Here is a 20,241-nt window from a genome sequence, read left to right as displayed (position 1 = left end):
CTCATTGCGAGGTTAAGTCCTACATCTCCCTTTTAATGTAGATAATATTATTTGTTTAAAAAAAAATAAAAAAAGAATTCTTAACCAAGCTACAAGACTTACGTGGCATGTCACATCCCGGCCCGGGACGGATCACTTCCCGGGCCCGCTCCACTACCGTAGCACGATATTGTCTGTCCGCTTTGGGCCCCGACCACGCCCTCACGGTTTTGTTTCTGGGAACTCACACGAGAACTTCCCGATGGGTCACCCATCCTGGGAATGCTCTCGTGCGCTACTCGCTTAACTTCGGAGTTCCTACGGAACCCGAAGCCAGTGAGCTCCCAAAAGGCCTCGTGCTAGGTAAGGATGGGAATATACATTTAAGGATCACTCCCTGGGCGATGTGGGATATCACATGGCACCTTTGCAACGTTTGCCAAAATTAAAATTAGGACGAAAGTAAAAAACAAATCAAATTACCTGGACCAAAAATGTAATTAAAGAAACTTATAAAGTCCCCACGCAAACTTCACCCCACCAAAAGCCCCAAGAAAACCGCGCGCAAAAAACGCCACTCTCTCGTTCAAAAAAAAAAAAAAAAACCCACTCTCACAGCTCCGCTGTCCGCCACCGTTCACCGGAACAAACAGAAACCACAGAGTAGCCGACGATGAACCTCGATGACCTCGACGCGCAGAGCCAGGTCCCTTCCAGGCCCAACCGGTTCGTGCCCCGGTCCTCCAAGGCTAAGCCTAAACCCAAATCCGAACCCGTCGCCAAACAAGAACCGGTTCCGAAGCCCGACCCAGAAAAGCCAGAGCTCAAACCTACGCGAGTAGAACTGGACGCCCTAACTGTGAAAAAGAAAGACAAAGAAGAAAGCGCGCCGAAGGCCGAGGATTCAAATGGCGGTTTGAAAACCGAAAACGACGATGTTTCGAAAGAGGATAATCCAATGGGAGAAGACGAACCGGAAGACGAAGTCGTGCGGGAAATCGATGTCTACTTCGATCCGAAAATCAACGACAACTCTAAGGTCTGTCATCCTTGATCTCTCTTGTGCTCTAAATTTTTGTTTTTTGGAAAGGATTTGCCTAAAATGTTGATCTTTTTTTTGTTATCAGCTGTATGTTTTGCAATATCCTCTTAGGCCATGGTGGCGGCCATACGAGTTGGAGAGCCGGTGCGAGGAGGTGAGGCTGAATCCCGCCACTTCAGAAATGGAGATTGATTTGTCACTTGATCGGGACCCGAAGAATTTCGATGAAGATTGCGCTAGCAGATTGAAAATGACAAAGCAGGTCAACTTTGTGCATAATCATTGTAGCTATAGCTCGAGTATGTTTTGGATGTTGTGACATTGTTTGCCTACACTGTTATAAAATGTAATGTGGATTGGTGTTTTTGTGTTTGTGTTTGTTCTCAGACTTTGTCTACAACATGGAAGCTACCCGGCACAAGTGGCTATGCCGTTGGTGTTTTGATGGGCAATATGGTATGCACTTTAACATCCTCGGTTTTGTTTGAATCATGAATGTGGCTGAATTTACTTTAACAACTGTAGGTTTGTAAATGATTTAGTTTTTTTTGGAAATTTCTTATCTCAAGCATGCGTCTAATAAAGGTTGTTTGTCAAGCATTAAGATCGTTTGACGAGACCACATCCCTTGTTACCGTCAAAATAAAGTTCTAGCAAGTAAAAAGTTATGAAGGGCTCCTCCTGAGCTCGTAGGCCAGTTGACTTTCCAGTCACTTTCAGTGATCTAAACTGGATTTTTTTTAAGAGAGTGCAGTCATTGAACTTGCAAAGCAATAGGGTGCTATTTATATTTGGTCAGTAGTGTTGAAATATGTACCTTGGGAGTGTTTAGTTGTTTACTATGAGTGGTGTTAATTTATTGAAAGCTGGCTAGGTTTACATAGTTACTTGAATGGCCATCAGACCCGAGGAAGTCCAATTCTAAGCTTGCATATAGTTTATTCTTGAAAAGGATTCCTGTGTAAATTTTAGATGCTAAATGCCGCTCCTCCTTATGTTTTCTTTCTGGTCCAGACAAAGTTGGTCACAAAGAATGAATTTTGTTGTTTGGGATTAAACCGAACATCTAAGATCACAAATTTAACTCTCTTCTTTTGTTGTCATTGTGAAGTGTCATTTGTGTCACCAAGGCAGTTCATTCAAAAGAGTGGTTGTGAAATCAGGACTATATGGGCTTGCTTGGTAGATATGAATTCTGCATTTGGTTTTCATTGGATGTATGATCAAATTTGTTTTTTAATCCTTACTGCGCCATGGCTGCCCACTCATGGAAATTGAGAACGGCTGTTCTTCTCAGAAATGAAATGTTCCAGAGTCTAGACAAGTGCAGAAAAACTTGTCTTTCTGTTTTCTCTTTTTATTGGTGGTTAAAATATTCATTTATTCCAATTAAAGTTACTCACAAATGTTGCGTATAATTAGTAACTTTTTAGTATATCTTATGAAAGTAATTCAGTTTCATATTTATAGTATCTTACTATGTGAGACTGTTGGTTTTCTCTTCATTTTGCAGTTACACTTGAATCCTGTTCATGCAGTTGTGCAGCTTCGACCCTCATTGGATCATTTGAACTCCAGTGGCTCAAAAAGGAAGAACAGTGTAAGGGGATGCAGAAGTTACATTTAAGTTGGAAGACTCTGGACAAGAAAAACCTATGGGTCCATCAAAGTTGCAGGTTCTCTCTGTCATTTTGTTATTTTGTTACAGAACTATGGCTCTTTAGTGAAGAATTATTGGAACTTATCAAATCTACTCAGGATTTACTTTAAGATTTACAATAACCATGCACTTTTTTTAGTCATAACTGTTTACACAATAAGACTTGATTCTATGTCATGTGACTATTTTGTTTCAGAACAAGCGGATGGAGTCTTCAACTGAGAAAAAATCTGAAGACGAAGAGGTATGAGAAAGTTACTATTTGTAATCTGCAAACTTATGTGTATAATGAGGATTATATATTGAACGTTGTTTAATATTATGAGTCCATTTATATGTTTAAAATCATGGAAAAACCAGTCATTCTGATCTGGTGGCTATGAACAAATATAAGCTATTTATGAGCAGTTCCAGTGTGGTTTTCTATGCATTTTGGGTTCCTTAGGAGAAAATATTACTATTTGTTAGCATAATAATGTTTGGTGTCATCAGCCACTACAATGTTCTCTTTTAATTATTGTTTCTTTTTATTGTTCTTGATGTGGATTCCTTATTAGATCTGCTTTTTTGTTTCGGTTTACCTGTCAAAAAGATAATATCTTTTAGGAAACTCAATCAATGGGAAAAATGATTCTTCCCTTCTTGTTTTTCCATCAGATGAGAATTTGTATTCAGATCATTAAGTTGAGTATGACATTATCAAGCTTTATTTCTAAGTGTAGCTTATAGGTTAGAAGTTTCATTTATCCTAGAAGACAAGTGTTATGCGGTAGTCTTTTGTTTTCATATCTGTTGAATCCCTTGGCTATTTATGGTTATATTGTTATGGGTCTTTGAGATTTGCGTAGTGCATTGGGTACTCCACGTCCTTTATCTTCTAACACATTAGATGATTCTAGAACAAACAATTAACTCGTCTTTTCTTTTCAAATCTTAATAAACCATGTCAAAGGATATGGATACATTCTTTGGCGTCTAAGTATTCTGGTGGTCATTCTTTATTTGCCTAATGTAGGTACAAATCTTCTTAATGTCGCGAGTGGAAAAAACTGGACATTTTGTTCTCCCTGACATTATAAACATGTCAGGATCATTAAACATGCCACTTTTGCGATTTTCAAACATTGACAACTGAGGTTGACTTTGTTGATTGGTTATTTGACATTTACAGGATATTTTGATCATATTGTTTTTTTATCTTTCTTCTATTCCCTGGAATTAATGCTGTGGATTGTGTTTTTGTTTATACCAGAAGGCAAATATGTGCTTAGTTTTGTGAATGTTTGAGTTTCTGTAATGATCCAGGAGGTGCTACAGTGGTTTATTTTCTTAGATTGGTTGTGATAATTTATATAGGTAATTAAATATATAATGTATGATATCCATTTTCTCCAGTGTCTTCCAGAGTTGGGTTCCACTTCGGTATCATAGCTCAGAAAGTGATTTCTCGGCCAGATACTTACGGAAGATGGTGGTGCAAGAAAGTTCACCTATAGAATTTACAGTGAGTCCGTACGTTCTTTTCTTCCGTCATAGTACTTACCTTTACCCTCATTCTTTAAAAGCTCTAGATATGCTAGTTATAATTTTGAATATTGTTGTTATTTGAAGGCATGACTATGTTGACTCCTTGTGTCCTAAAACATACAAAGGTTCTTCAAGAAGGTGCGGTCATCTTTACATTATTTAGTTCTTTCATTTGATTTCACTTTAACATTGTGCAAATTATAATATGTTATTTTCCTTTAATAAGTTCTTCTTTTCAAGACATTACCTTTAATTTTCAAAGAGTTAAGGAGATTGTCATTTTAGGTCTCTGCTTTCCGTGCCTCTGGAAGAGCGTATCAAGAAGTTAATTGTTGAGGTTTGTTGCAATTACCGAAGCCACAAATTAATGTTTTGATGATTATATAGTTGTATATTGAAGCTAATTTTTCAAACTTATCAGCATTGTTCCCATCATATGGAAAACAACTAATTTTTTTATTATACAGTTCAAAATTTTTTGAAGTCATGACAATGAAACCGTAATTGTGCCAAAACAGGAGCCTGTAGCCCGCCGGTTCGGTGATCTTAAGAAATACTTTGCTCCCGATCACACCACGGAAGAACTTCTGGATGTCCTTCAGAAGCATTCTCAGTTACTGCTGTCCTCTGGTTTTTGGGTTCCAAAAACCTTATTATTATATCCAAATAAAGATGAGAAAGGCTTGGATATAAATCATGTAGCAAATAAAGATCATAAAGATCGACAGACGGCTAGAAATTACGTTCTGAATTTATTTCGGAAGAACCCTGTAATCAGAAATTCTCATCTAGACCTCCAAGAGGGCATTAAAATTCATGTGTATGATTCCCTCAGAATACTGGCTGTCTCAAGACCTTCCACTCAAGATTGGAAATCCAAAGAGCAACCAGATATGTCATTCATGGAACTCTACCCAGACATTGTTAAACCCAAGAACAGAACTGGGAAAGGATGGAAGAAAAGTTGAGGATAGCCGTTAAATCTAATACTGACCGTTATTTGAAGTGTGCTAGTATGACTACTACACCAGGCAAATCACTGAATTCTGGTAAAGGTACGACAAAAGGTGCAAGTGAAGTTCACATTGGGGGAAGAACCATGTCAGATGAAACTCGAGCAGCTCCACAAGAGGCTATAAAGGAAGTTTTTCAAGATCACAAGGTTTGCAAGTAAGTTTTTGAAGTTTTCAAGACTATCTTTTCCATCTTTTGTTTTGTTTGAAATTTTTTATTCTGCGTAATATGACTGCATAAAGGCTGTTCTACACACCAAGTGTAGACTTTACATTACTAATGCTCTTTGTTCTTGATGCGATAATGCTATCATGAAATTGATGGAAGTATCTCTCTCATTCTTGTCGTCTTGACTTTTGTCATTTTCATGGCAGCCTTCAGCTGATACGGAGAGGACTAAGTGATCTGGCAGTCAGAACTTCTACTCTTCCAAAGGTTGATCCTAGAGGTAAAAAAGTGACAATATGGAGTTCAGGCTCGTCAACTTGAGCTGCAGAGAGTAATAAGTGAAATTACGATAGACATACATGGTTCGTATGTCTTGAAATCATCACCAGATCACCCAGAGCATGACAAATTGAGGTTTTTCCCATTTTCTTCTGTTGTTTAATTATTAAGTCCCGAAAGCATATGATGTTGTGCACCTTCACTTGGGATTTGACATATTAGATGATGTTGTTCTGTGCATGTTCCTTGGTGATTTCAGAATGAGCAAGATTCCCTCCATCAAAATTATCGTAATGTAATAAGTTCTTCTCTTATTTAACTTTAAGTTTGTATTTGTTCTTGCAGGAAGGTTATTATTGATCTTCTATGCGCTAAAGGACCTAATGCTAAGCTCAAAAGGGGTGAGGTTTCTGAAGCAACTAAGATTTCTCTTGGGCAGGAATTCACTTCCAACGAATTCAGCAAGGTCAGTTGTTTTTCATGTTTGTGATTCGACAGAGTTTACATTTGTTGTCAGGTTACCAAACATAAATTCTTTCTCCCATGTGCGACAACATGTTCTTCAACAAATTAGTATTTAGAAGACCCTAGGCTCTAAAAACCCTAAAACAGACCATTGTCGTCTTCTTCTTGTTGCCCTACGTTTCTAACTCTGTTCTTGAACCACTTGATGGTTCTCGTATATCAGCAGCCTGCAAACCACGTCAGTTTCCTTTTAGAATCATGGTTCATGAAGTACTCGAGGTTATTGCGACGTTTAGTGAATGGTGTAGATGGTATATCAGTGCTGAATGGAGCATTGGCCTGTGATACGATTTCTCGTGATAATTTCTTAATAGAAGTTGCTTTCTTGTGCAGGTCATTAATGAGTTCTGCGTGTCCAGCGGTTCTTCAGGGGTCTTAAAAAAGGGTCACGGCGGAAACTGATTTTGGAAACCTGATGAAACAGTTTGATTTGTTCGTTCTGTTTATATTGTCGTCGTATAATACTCGTAGTAAAATACTAGAATCGTAGAATGATAGTTTTGTGCATACACATACTAAACATGAAATTGTCTTGTCGTAAATCGTCGTCGTTCTATTATATATGAAAGAAGTAAAGATTACAATTTAAAGGGACGTTCATCTGCCACTCAAGAAAGAAGTTGATTTGCTGTGCTCTAATTGCATGCATGAGGGAAGATATGTTTTTGAAAATTGCAAGTACGTGATCTCTCAATAGGAAAAAAAAGAAAAAACCTAATGAAAATGGTTTGAAAACTTTAGGTTTTAACGATAAGGATAAAATAAATGGTGAAATAAATAGTACCATGATTGACATTTTAATGTAAAAATATGATTTTTCATTAAAGTGAATAGTACTGAGAGTTTTTTGTTAAAGTTCCAAAAAAAAAAAATGGCAAGTGCCCCTTTACCACAATGGAGATGAGTGTTGCATCATGGCACGGGTTCAAATTCCATCAATTTCCTAATCTAATAAATTTATCGTTTGACAAAAAAAAAAAAAAACAATAGAAAAAAAAAATGTAAAATTAAAAAAAAGGGAACTTTAACAAAAAAAAAACTCCTGGTACTATTCACTTTAATGAAAAACCATATTTTTATACTAAAAAGTCAATCATGGTACTATTTACTCTACCTTTTATTTTGTCCTTATCGTTAAAACTCAAAGGCCTCGTTTGGCAGCTCGGACTGTACTAACTATTTCAATCGGATAGGATAAATAGTCGTCAGATAGTACTGACTAAATTAGTCGAGCGTTTGGTATTGTATCGGATTAATTTATGCATCGGATAATACGTCGAACTGTAATAATTTTTTTTAATTCACAATAATTGTTGTTAAAATTAAAATAAAAAATAAAAAATAAAAAGGAAAAAAAAACCAGGACTCCTCTCAATCGCATCTTCCTTCTTCACCATCTTCCCCGCACATCAATCCCACCCTCGGCAACCGATTGCAGAGGAGTAGCGGCCAGGGTCGAGAACTCGGGGCCTATATTCGAATTCCTATCCCCCTCCTCGTCGGAGCCCAGCTCCCTTCCTCATCAGAGCCCATATTCGAATTGATATACCCCTCCTCGTCGGAGCCTAGCTCCCTTCCTCATCGTCCTTCTCGTTGTCGGAGCCCAGATTGGAAGAATTTGAATCATCATCTTCCTCGGAAGAATTTTTTGTCAGAAATCAAAGGCAAACAGAGAGGTGGGAGGTGTGTGTGCAAAAGAGGGAGGAAGAGAGAGAGAGAAAAAAAAAGATGGAGACGAAGACGAACCTGGAAGTAGACGAGAGATAGCAGGCAATGTGAGAGAGTTGAAGGAGAGTGCGTGAGAGAGGGACGGAGTGAGCCAGTGTAAGTGAGAGAGATGCACCTGACTAAATAATATAGAGGTTTGGGACGGGATAAACAAGCGGGTGTGAAGGGGATAAAAAAAGTGGGGTCGGATTAAATAATCTGGTGCTTATTTAATACGAAGCTCACCAAACATCCGTTCCGTATTATTAGCACTATCCGGTGGTCTTATATGGCGTGTCAAACGAGGCCAAAGTTTTCAAGCCATTTTCATTAGTTTTTCTTAAAAAAAAGGACACATAGACTCGTAAGAACCAAACGGGGCTGGGCTTCGAGCTGAGCCTAAAATTGGAAGGGTCAGGCCGAACCCGTTTGAAAATGAAACAGAGTAGGGTGAGACTAATTCTAATTTTTTAAAAGACAAACTAATGAAAATGGCTTGAAAACTTTGAGTTTTAATGATAAGGACAAAATAAAGGGGAAAGTGAATAGTATCATGATTGACATTTTAGTGTAAAAATGTGGTTTTTCGTTAAAGTAAACAGTACCCGAGAGCTTTTTGTTAAAGTTTTTTTTTAATTTAAAACAAAACCAGACGTATGTTGTGCCCACTCCTATGCCACTGTTTTGGAATTTTTTTTATCACAAATGATTCCTTATCATTTTGTCAACTGATCGGTTTGGTCCTTATGTTCCAAACTCAACAATTTTGTCCCTCATGTTTTGCTTCAGTCATCAATGTTGTTCTTGTCATCCAACTCCATTAAAAAAATTCATTAGTGTGCTTACATGGCTGCCATGTGGAACCCACAAAACCAATTAGAAGATGCCACATGAATTAATAAGATAACAACCTCCTCAGCTTAGATATTGATGAAAGAACATGATGTGGTTGGGCTGCAGGGTTTATATGGAGAGGAAAAAGATGCTCGCCGAATTCTTTTCCTAAGAATTTTGCTACCGTATTCGTTCATCGTATGGTACAGTTAGTTTTCGTTAGGATCTTCAGGAAAAGGATTCGGCGATGATCCTTTTCCATATGGAGAAATATGAGGAAATCAAAAGATTGGATAAAAAGAAATGGCACCAGGTAAATAGTCGAGAACCTTATATAAAATATGAGTATATACTATTAATGGGTAATGAAACGTTGTGCAACGAGAATGGTTGAAAATATCAAAATATCATCGAAAATCTAAAGCGATAATGATACATAGAGGATAAGACCAATAAAACATAAAAAAAAAAAAAATAAAACAAGATATTTGTAGGGAATTGTTATTAGCACTTCAAAAATCTCATTCTACACTCCAAATTTTCTATATTAGGAAAGAAAAATACGCTTGTGAGGAGTGTAGAATGAGATTTTTAGAATGCCAATAACACTTTATCCATTTGTAAATAGTAATCACCTTTACCTTTGCCCAACTGTTAAATTGCACAAAAATACCTTCTAGAGTAAATAGTAGGAAAGTGTTGTTCACGTAGCCAATTTTGCCTCTCACAAAGTCTTATTAATTTTAGTTATCAATTTTTTTAATTTATTTAATTCAAAAGTTGAAAATTGAATAGGACGTAGAAAAAATAAAAATAAAAATAAAAATAGCACTCCTTAAACAGTAATGTCATTGCCCTCGCCGTCGCTTCGACGTTAGGTAGTTCTCTCTGAATATTACTGCCTACAGCATATTGTAAAAAAATTAAAAAAATATAAAAATAAAATTTACCGCCCTCAGTAATCCCTTCCCCTCGCTACCATTTAACTTGGAATAAAGGGGAAAAAGCCCAATTATCGAGCCCTAGATTTCTCTCACTGCTCGCTCAGACTCACTATAATCGCAGACAATTTTCCCGAGAAACAAACATCAAGTAGGTTTGCAACATCGAGACTTCAACTGCGAGGTAGCGGAAACCTATGATGACGGACTACGAAGGAAGGTACGAAGACAACGGAGAGGACGCTGGCAACTACGCCGACGGTGGGTCCTCTCCTCAACCTCGTGCCGCCAACCATGGCGGTGCCGACGATTACAGCGATTCCAAATCTCAGGTACGCCTCGTGTCGCAAAAGTATACGATTGATTCCATAGATTCTTGTTTGCTTTCGATTACTTAATTGAATCTCAGGTACGCCTTGTGTCGCAAACGTATACGATTGATTCCTTAGATTCTTGTTTGCTTTCGATTACTTAATTGTAAGATCGATGCGAAGATGTTGCGTTTATGAGAGTGTTTTAGGGTTTTGGTTGGGTTAGCCGAATTGGTTGTTAAATTAGGGTTCTTTGAATATATTGACTTCTGCGGGCTTTTTTTTTTTCATCCCAATTTCTGTCTTTGTATGATCTACTCGTTTTCTGCTTTGAATTTGTGTGCTTATATAACTATTTTATGGAATTCTTTTTAGCTGGTGAATTTTGGGGTTTGGGGGTTTCTATGGCGAGGTTTCTTCATAGAATTCTCTGTTAGTCAGGGTTTATTAAACTGGTTTATGTCTCTTGCCTATTTGGTTGTTGATGTTTAATGCTTATAGTTGCGTACGATTTCTTATGCATGTGCGCAATTGTTGCAATTATGCATTCTAGTATAGATGTGATGATGTACGTTGTGCAAGATGTTCTGGCTGTGTCGTTATTGTGCTGTAGACAATTCTCTTGTACTTATACGCAAATGTCACAGAATTGCAGTTATGTATTCTGTTATAGATGGGATGACACTTTGATATTTAATAACACTAGAATGTACATATTTGTTCTGGTGAAATAATTATATTGAAGTATCTTGTGGAAAGGGGTGTATATTAGCTTGGTTTCATCATTTATTTTACATTACACTGATTTAATCATCTCTTTTGCAGCATGAACATCATGATTATGAGAGAGAATCTTCAAAGAGCAGAGAAAAGGATAGAGATAAAGGGCGTGATAAGGAGAAGGACAGAGATAAGGATAGGGACAGGGACAGGGACAGGGACAGAGACAGGGGGAGAAGCAAGGACAAGGATAGGGACAGGGACAGAGATAGGGCTAGGGATAGGGATAGGAATCGGGATAGAGAAAGAGAAAGGGACCGAGACAGGGATCGTGATCGTCATCACAGAGACCGCCACAGGGATCGTGAAAGAAGTGAGCGACGGAGAGATAAGGATGACGACGACGATGATCACTACCGTACCCGGGACTCTGATAGGTATGACCAATTTGATTCCATTGTTTACCTTTAAATGAATTTTCTGTTAGGAGATGAGGAACTTGGTTGTGTAAATATCAACTGATTTTGATGCAATTCGTGCAATGAGGAATTTTTATACTGCTATATAACTAGTATGCGAATTTGTCTTGTGAAGCTTACCTATAAATTTCTGTATTAGAAACAAATCCTTGAGATTCTTTTTGTCCTATTACTATTATAATTTATGCAATGATTTTACAGGCGGAGGGATCATGACAGAGACAGAGAGGATAGGCACAGGCGCAAGTCGCGGTCTCGTTCAAGGGGTAGATCTGAGCACAAATCCAGATCAAGGTCACGTTCTCGTTCACGCTCAAAAAGGTATTTTTCTTCTTGAGAGGTTGGCAAAGGACTTGTAACTTTTGCACCAAATCCCAAGTATCTTGGAATAAATACTTGGTTGATGAGTTATTTTCATTAAATTTATTTTCCTTATTCGATTTTGGGTGTCTTTGACCAAACTCTTGTTGGTAATTTTGTTTATTTGCCGTCTTTATTCCTAATGATTGACTATGCATTGGCTAGCTAGTGTGGTGGTGAAAGACGTGGTTCTGTTTCATTTGTCTTGGGATGTACATAATCAATTTCGAACCCCGCTTTTCACCACCACACCCCTGGATATATGAATGCCTGTCTCACCCCAAATTTATACCTAAATATACCATTTTAGGTAGGTAGTGAACTGTCAACTTCTATGAAATTTGTAGTAGTGATTTTTTGTGTATGAGTTTCATGTAGGTATAAGTTTGGGGTGGGACAGGTAACTTTGCGATATTATTTTTCTGTGGAACTGTGATAACAACGTTTTGCAGAATGTAGGTTTTTGGTCTCGTGCCTTTAAGTTGTCTCTTTTATATTGACTCTGTTCTTGGTATCCTAATACTAATGACTTGCAGCAAACGGATCAGTGGTTTTGACATGGCACCTCCTGCTTCTGCAATGTTAGCTGGTGCTGCCATTGCTGCAGCAGGTACATTTATCCTCTTAGACTTGTGATTGTTGTATTCTATGTAACTGCTTTTTCTCTTTGTTGGACTAGTGTGGAAAGTTCGTATCCAATTGCATGGTGTTATTTTGGTAAGCAATATTTTGTTCCTTCCCTTCTGCACATAGCCTTTATAAAGTTGTGGTCTCTGGAAGGGTTGTAAGTTTTTTATTGTTTACTTGGTGAAATAATTCTGGGACTGAGAGATCTTTTGGTTTTTTCTTGTGTTTGGTGTTTTTGTTTGTTTGTTTCTATGTCTTGTCCTTTGTTGTAAGAAGGCAATGTTGGGCTACTTGCCCCACTGTGATGACAATGGGTGTGAGCCGACTTCTGTAGCTTTTATGTACAAGGAGGAATCAATGCACCGGTTTGATGGATCTTGTTCGTCTTCAACCGGAAACTATTGCCGTTTTTGGTAGTCTTACAAATATTTCTTCCAGAATTTGTAAATGATGTATTTCTTTCATCTCCTTAAACTAAATAAATTGAAGGTCTGGATATTGCTTAACCTAACGAGTTTTCATGGAAAATTAAGAGGCGGAGGAGTCATTTGGCATTAACATTTTTAAAAGTTTAATGTGGTACTTCTCTTATGACTGCAATGTGATCCAATTTTGTTTGCAGGGCAAATTTCTGGGAATAGTCCTACCATTCCGGGGATGTTTCCAAACATGTTTCCTTTGTCGACCGGGCAGGTATCTCTCACTCTTTCTCTTGGTCGCTTTCTTTCCCTCTGTCGACCAGCATGCTTGAGTTTCACTAGTACTAGCTTCTTGCGCACTTGTACACATGTGCAATTGGCCTTTTTATATTATAGTTTATTTTTATTTTTTAATTTATATATACTAATTTTATATTTTGAAATTTAAAAATACTAGTGGGCGTTTATTTTAAAAATTCTAGTTTGACTTTTTAGCATTTAAAATGTTATATTACTATTTATCTAATTAGGAAGGGGCATTTTAGGTGAATTTGACAGCTTCACCATTTTAAGGTGCTGGCATTATTTCACTAATATTATGTTTTATTTGTTCTCACAGCAGTTTGCACCCCTTCCAGTTATGCCTGTTCAGGCGATGACTCAACAGGTTGGCATGATTGAGATTCTATTTTTAGTTTGTATCAGTACATCCCACTACTCCCTAATCGTAACATGTGCTGACATTAATTGTTCTTTTATTTATAATTATCAGGCTACTAGGCATGCCCGACGGGTGTATGTTGGAGGGCTTCCCCCCACAGCAAATGAACAGGTTTACTCAACTCACCCTTACCATTTATTATTTTTTCTCATCTACCTTTAATTCAACATGAACACTATGTTTTAATGGGTACTTAAGCTTACACTTTCATGCGGATAATGTGGTTTTTCCTGTCATATGCAGTCAGTTGCTACATTTTTCAGCCAAGTTATGGCTGCAATTGGAGGGAACACTGCTGGCCCAGGTATATTGATTTTTGCACTCAAATTGGTATAATAAAGTCGCTTCCCTTTAGTTGATTGCCTAATTGTTGTTTTACTTGTTCCTTGCAGGAGATGCTGTTGTCAATGTTTACATAAACCATGAAAAGAAATTTGCTTTTGTGGAGATGAGATCGGTTGAAGAGGCTAGCAATGCAATGGCTCTGGATGGAATTATTTTTGAGGTACTCTATTCTTCCCTTTGGTTTAGATCAGTATATGATTAACTTGAGCATTTTGGATTAAGTTGACTTTCTTGGTATTGACTATTCTCTCTTTTTTTTTTTTTTCCGGACAATTGCTACAGGGAGCCCCTGTTAAGGTGCGGAGACCTAGCGATTACAACCCATCTCTGGCTGCAACACTCGGCCCAAGCCAGCCCAATCCCAATCTGAATCTGGCTGCTGTGGGGCTTACACCGGGTTCTGCTGGTGGGCTTGAGGGCCCTGACCGCATATTTGTTGGTGGGCTGCCATATTACTTCACAGAAGCACAGATCAAGGAATTACTTGAATCCTTTGGACCTCTTCGTGGTTTTGATTTGGTGAAAGACAGGGAAACAGGAAACTCAAAAGGCTATGCCTTTTGTGTTTACCAAGATCTTTCAGTTACAGACATAGCTTGTGCAGCGCTGAACGGCATTAAAATGGGGGACAAGACGCTCACAGTTAGGCGTGCTAACCAAGGTGCCAACCAGCCCAAACCTGAGCAAGAGAGTGTTCTGTTGCATGCACAGCAGCAAATTGCATTGCAGGTAAGAGTGAAATTGCTAATTTTCCCCTAATAGCTGTTAAATTAGATTAAACTATATTTTTAAATTGGCTTAAATTAATAATTTTCGGAAAGTTTAGTTTATGTGGGTTTGATTTAACGTCTTGAGGTGTTTGTTTCTTGTACAGAGGTTCATGCTGTTGCAACCGCCTAGTTCTGTCGCCACCAAGGTTGTATGTTTAACTCAGGTAGTAACTGCAGATGAGCTTAGGGACGATACTGAGTATGATGATATCTTGGAAGACATGAGGCTTGAAGGTGAAAAGTTTGGTAAATTACTATCACTCAGAGTTAACTCCGCTACTTTTTTTTTTTGTTGGTTTCTTTTGATTAATTTAGAAAGTTTATTGCGGTATTGAGTTTCTCATTTCTTTTTGTCCTTATCTTTCTGTTTTACAGCCTTTTTTGTAGTCCCACATTCGCTATAAAGAATCAGGCCTAACAGACAGAAGCCTCCATAACCTTCTAACTGAATTCGCATAAGATTTGTGTTGTCGTGTGTTTTTAATAGTTATTTGATTATGACTGATGTGCAGGTACATTAGTGAATGTCATCATCCCGCGTCCAAGACCGGATGGTGAACTTGCCCCCGGTGTTGGGAAGGTTAGTGTCTGAAATCTAGTTATTAATACATTTTGTCTGGAAAATCTGAGTTTTTACGGGGTTGGGTGTTTCTACATGCTGAAAATGCCCTTGTATTTGCAGGTGTTTTTGGAATATGCGGATACCGAGGGTTCTACAAAAGCCCGTACGGGGTTGAATGGCCGGAAATTTGGTGGCAATCAGGTGGTAGCAGTGTTTTATCCGGAGGACAAGTTTGGTGAGGGCGACTACGAGGGCTAGTTGTTTGACTTGAATGTATTATTAAGTGATGTGTTGAGATTTTTTGGAAATTAGAAGTATTGAGGTTGCATATTCATCATTAGAGTGGTATCGTGTAGCCTTGTGGTATGTATAACAAGGAATAAACTGGTATTTCTTATATTTTGTTGTTTTCGTTTGCAAAGTCTACATTTTCCATCTCTTTTTATTTACTGCAGTATGTGTACATCCGACTGCATTATGTAACATGGGTTCAGGCGGACTAAATCCTTGGTTGAGCTGGGAAAACTGGTCATTATTCTCTCCAGCCACCATGCTAATCTCTTCAAGCCCTGAGGATTTTAAAATTTAAAGGCTAACGTGTACATGTAGTACTAAAGTAACAAGTAATAACCTTTGTGACGATACTTTTTTCGTGCCTTTCTCGAGTTACATGGTGAAATTCTCAAGTTAGGCGATTAGGCAAAATAAGTAAGCTCTGATTCGAATAAGTATTGAAATTACGTGGCATGTTGACGTGGAGTTATGATCCGGTTAGAAGGTTTCCTGCCGAGTACGGAAAAATCCCGGGAATTGGTTTCCTGTATCTTTATCTTACGCAGTAACAGGACAAAATTAACCGCTAAACCCTCAACATTCAATACAAAAGAGCTTCCAACCAAAACCCCCCGAAGCTGCATAAACCCTAAAACATGTCATCTTCGATTTCCCTCCGCCACCTCCGCCACCTCTCCACCACCACCGCCAAGTCTACCCTCTCCATCTCAAAAGCCAAGTCCAAGCTCCGAACCGAGTACGACCCGGACAAAGCCCTCCAGATTTACTCCTCCGTCTCCCAACACTACTCTTCTCCTACCTTGTCTCGCTACGCCCAGGATCTCACCGTCCGCCGCCTCGCCAAGTCCCACCGCTTCGCCGACATCGAATCCTTCATTGAATCCCACAAGAATGACCCCAAAATCACCCAGGAGCCCTTCCTTTCCACCCTCATTCGATCCTACGGCCGCGCTGGTATGTTCGACCAGGCATTGAGGACGTTTGATCAGATGGACCAGCTCGGTACTCCGAGAACCGCCATTTCCTTCAACACTCTGTTGTCTGCCTGCAACGATTCCAAGCATTTCGACAGAGTCCCCCAGCTGTTCGACGAAATTCCCAGCAAGCATGGGGTCTCCCCTGATAAAGTGTCCTATGGTATACTGATCAAGTCGTATTGCGCAGCGGATAAGCCCGACAAGGCAATGGAGACGCTGAGATTGATGGAGGAGAAGGGTATTGAGATCACTGCAGTGACGTTCACCACGATTTTTAATGCTTTGTACAAGAAGGGCAATGGTGAAGAGGCGGAGAAGTTGTGGGATGAGATGGTGAAGAAGGGCGTTGCGGTTGACGCTGCGGCTTATAATGTTAAGATTATGTATGTCCATGGTGGGAGTGCGGGCAATGTGCAAGCTTTGATTGAGGAAATGGCGAATGCTGGGCTGAAACCAGATACAATTAGTTACAATTACTTGATGACTTGCTATTGCAGGAATGGGATGATGGAAGAAGCTTTCAAGGTTTATGAGGGGTTGGAGGGAAATGCATGTAATCCGAATGCTGCAACTTTCCGGACTTTGATATTTTATTTGTGTAAGAGTGAGGATTATGACAAGGCGTATGAGGTTTTCAAGAGGAGTGTGGAGGTGCATAAGATTCCTGATTTCAATACGATGAAGTATTTGGTGGAAGGATTGGTGAAGAAGAAGAAGATGAAGGAGGCAAAGGGATTGATACGCACGATCAAGAAGAAGTTTCCTCCTAATGTTTTGGTTGCCTGGAAGAAGTTGGAGCAGGGTCTAGGTTTGGCTTCTTCTGATACTGATGCTTCTTCGGTCGCGGATGAGGAGGCTAAAGAGGCTACAACATAAGTATTGATGGGGGTTCTGGTTCGTTGGTCTGAGTTCAATCCGTTGATTACTTCACCTGCGACCGCGGCTGGTGAGCCAATATATGATTAAACTGCGAGCAAGGATGTCAATTGGCCGCAGCGAAGAAGCAAGTTTGAAGCTTTTTGGAATTGTAATACTGTATGAGCTTCAATTTTGATTGTTTTTATGTTAGTTTTCTTTTCGTTGTCTTCTATGTGGCAGTTGATTATTGTGTTCTTGCTCTCGCTGTCTTTTATTCAGACATGGAAGCAGGCCCATTTTATTGACATACCATTTAGGACCTTAGCATCCTGCATATACCATCGCCAGTGTAGTTTGTAATCTTGTTTTTAGTAACATGGCTTATCTGGTTGAAACTTATCCTACCACATTTGGCCCTGAATTCTGTGTCGTGCTTTGGCTTATGGATGTTTCTGAGTTTAATGGCAAAATTTTCAATATTGCAACTCAAACCAGAGTGAGCTTAACAAAAATATCTTGGTTCAAAACCAAAACAATTATTTGAGGGAGTTGCCAGATTGTAGAGGAGAGAGAACTGCCTGACTACTGGGGAGAGAGTCACGAAATTGCATATGAGAGATCGTAGGGAAGAGAGAAACGCTTGAATACTTGGGCAAGAGTCACGAAATTGCATATGAGAGTAGTCATATTTTAATGGAGAGAGCACATTACAGAAAGGGAGGGTCACTGAGGGAAGAGTCAAGCAGAGAAGAGAAATAGTCAGTTAAAATAAGTAAAAAAAGGTTTAAGCTTGAGAATCCGAATCTGTCAACTACTTGTGAATTTGTTTTGGTAAAGAAGGTGACAAGGACAGAATTCTCCTGTAAAAAGAGAAAGAGGCAGAATGAAGACTCTGCTCCTCCAGGAGAAGGAGCACCTTGCCAGCTTAACCCTCGTATTTATTGTTAAGGTTTTTCCAACTGCATAGTCTCTGCAGGAATATGAGAAGTTAAGCAGCTAATGTTTGCCAATGAGTAGTTGAGTTGTTGAATTTATGCAATTCCTTTTTGAAGAATTATTTGTTCAAATTGGCCATGTTGGTTTACCCCTATTTTCATTTGTCTGCAATCAGTTTTAGTTGCAGCTGCATCCACAATAATAGCCTTGTCTGCAGAGAAGATTAAGCCTTTGTTAGGTCTTGATTCGGATGGCTGAAACCGGTGTGTTGAACTCTGATGAAACCACATGAATTTGATTTTTTAAGATATGTTGCAGTATGAGCTCCGTCTTCCTCTTGCAGTTACTGTGTTTGCTCCCATAGACACGGCACCAGAAGAATGGTCTCTTCAAGAACCATGAATTGAATTATGTTCAAAGAAAGTTTCTGGTGTAAACCTCATGATATCTTTCCCTATTGTGGTTTTGTGATGCTGACTGTTTATTTTTTATTTGGCGGCTGTAGAGGCATTGAAGGTGCTTCATATGATCAAACTTTGTGGGAAGCCAATAGGTGTAAATAAGGTATTGAACTGTGTTTTCCGAAACCTTTATTATTTTTCTAGTTCTGTAAGTTTTGTGCTACATAGAGAGGTAACAATTATGAAATGCCATTTAGTAGGGGAAAAGTATTTCCTTCAGTCTCAACGTAACAAATATCAGATATGTACTGTAATTTTGTTGTATTGTGCTAGTTCAGGCGTTCCAAGACGAATAGAGCTCGGATGTAGGAGGAAATGGATAACTCTAATTTAAACCTGATATCTATTGTAAGATGTGGATGAGAAGCTCCCCTTCAGTGAATTAGGAGTCATAGTTAAGAATAACGGTAATGCCTTGCCTGCGCATGTCTTTTTCATTTCCATAACGTTGTTTGTTCAAAGTTTTCATAACCTAAAAGAACTTATTTCAAGATTTTCAGTTGCGTTTTACACGTGTACAGTGGTATTTCCTCATTGTTTCAACAATTGACAAACATGGCACTCTCAGGCAGGTTAGCTTTCTAGCTGTCGTGTTTGTAATACATGTCTCTTTGCCACATGAAAGCTTCTGGTTTAATAAGTTAGGCTTAGTGTTGAGCTTAGTGAGAAGATGATAGTTGCTAATCCGACTAAAAAAATGAGTGGAGTATATGTTAATGCCTGCGGCATTTGGGTTTATATTGAGCAGGTAGCAGAACTTGAATAGTGTTAACTTTTATCATATCGCTACCTTCAAGTAGTATAGCAGCTTGTGAATCTTGATGAGACCGTTGTCGGATTAGCTTTAGAATTATTTTCGACTGCAGCAGGCAACCAGGACAAACAGCTACCTCTAGTTCTGCAGTTAATAAGTAGTGTGGTTACTCAAATTTAGCACAGCAAACATAATTGAATTGAAGTGATTAGGGTTTCTCCTTTCGTGAATGAGTCGGTCGTTTCATTTCATCTACCATTCTCCTTGCAGCCAGCAATGATCGCAGAAGCGTACATTTTGCTCTAGAGAAGTAATTTTCTTTGTTTGCATGATTAATGGTTTGTTTATGTGCTCCTCTTTCCGTGCTGTTTTGCAGAGAACAACCTTGTAAATAAGTGATTGCTCTCCTGCACAGAAGGGTAGAAAGGTAGGTCAATTTTTGCAAATTCAGACAATTTTCTATACAATTGAAAGACTGTCCAAATCCAATCTCTAGCAATATACCTACTAAATAGGAGGTAGAACCAACCAACCCATAATTTATTAATGGAATTCTCAAATGCGAAGTTTTTATGAAATGATGAATCGAGAGATCCTTTTGGGTATGAGCTTCCATGTCATATAGGGCTGGTCTGGTCTGGGATATCGAACTGAAAGCCGAAGTCTGAAAAACCACACCAAAGGCTACAAAATTGCATTGAAAATTTATGGTTCGATTCAGGATATCAATTTAAGGATGTGACAAGCACACCTCATGTGCAAATGAGCTCCGTCAAGTAAAATAGTACCATTCGACTCTAGCTTTATCTTCATGTATGCAATTGCGGTGTTATTTGCACTAGCATTGTCAACGATATCGGTAAACACATTGTCTATGCCCCAATCATTTAAGCATACCTCTAGACACAATCCACATCAGGATCATCGTCCTAATAATCTTCATGATAATTGTTCATTTGAGGGAGTTTCTA

At 38.7% G+C, this 20,241-nt stretch overlaps 2 protein-coding genes and 1 pseudogene across 6 annotated transcripts; all 3 read left to right on the top strand.

The window, feature by feature from the left end:
- Positions 1-556: 556 nt before the first annotated feature.
- Positions 557-6,596, top strand: LOC137714807 (uncharacterized; annotated as a pseudogene).
- A 3,147-nt stretch (positions 6,597-9,743) lies between these two features.
- On the top strand, positions 9,744-15,416 carry LOC137732108 (splicing factor U2af large subunit B-like). Of its 5 annotated transcripts, none has more exons than XM_068471413.1 (13): positions 9,744-10,008; positions 10,813-11,144; positions 11,388-11,507; positions 12,083-12,156; positions 12,796-12,866; positions 13,215-13,259; positions 13,365-13,424; positions 13,557-13,617; positions 13,706-13,818; positions 13,941-14,387; positions 14,533-14,674; positions 14,941-15,008; positions 15,111-15,416. In XM_068471413.1, exons 1-13 carry the CDS (start codon positions 9,874-9,876, stop codon positions 15,246-15,248), a joined length of 1,806 nt encoding a protein of 601 aa, XP_068327514.1. In that variant the 5' UTR covers positions 9,744-9,873; the 3' UTR covers positions 15,249-15,416. The 5 variants fall into 5 exon arrangements, with proteins under 5 accessions (XP_068327514.1, XP_068327504.1, XP_068327522.1 ...); XM_068471403.1 differs by having other exon boundaries at positions 13,212-13,259; XM_068471421.1 differs by lacking the exon at positions 15,111-15,416 and having other exon boundaries at positions 13,212-13,259; positions 14,804-14,941.
- Positions 15,417-15,529: 113 nt separating this feature from the next.
- On the top strand, positions 15,530-17,581 carry LOC137732143 (small ribosomal subunit protein mL103 (rPPR7)-like). Its single transcript, XM_068471446.1, has one exon. The coding sequence runs from the start codon at positions 15,920-15,922 to the stop codon at positions 17,135-17,137; it is 1,218 nt and encodes a 405-aa protein (XP_068327547.1). The 5' UTR covers positions 15,530-15,919; the 3' UTR covers positions 17,138-17,581.
- The last annotated feature ends 2,660 nt before the right edge of the window (positions 17,582-20,241 follow it).

The sequence above is a fragment of the Pyrus communis genome, chromosome 1 (assembly GCF_963583255.1).
Source record: "Pyrus communis chromosome 1, drPyrComm1.1, whole genome shotgun sequence".
NCBI lineage: Eukaryota > Viridiplantae > Streptophyta > Magnoliopsida > Rosales > Rosaceae > Pyrus > Pyrus communis.
Note: the sequence above shows the minus strand (reverse complement) of the source record. Positions and strands in the feature narration are given on the sequence as shown.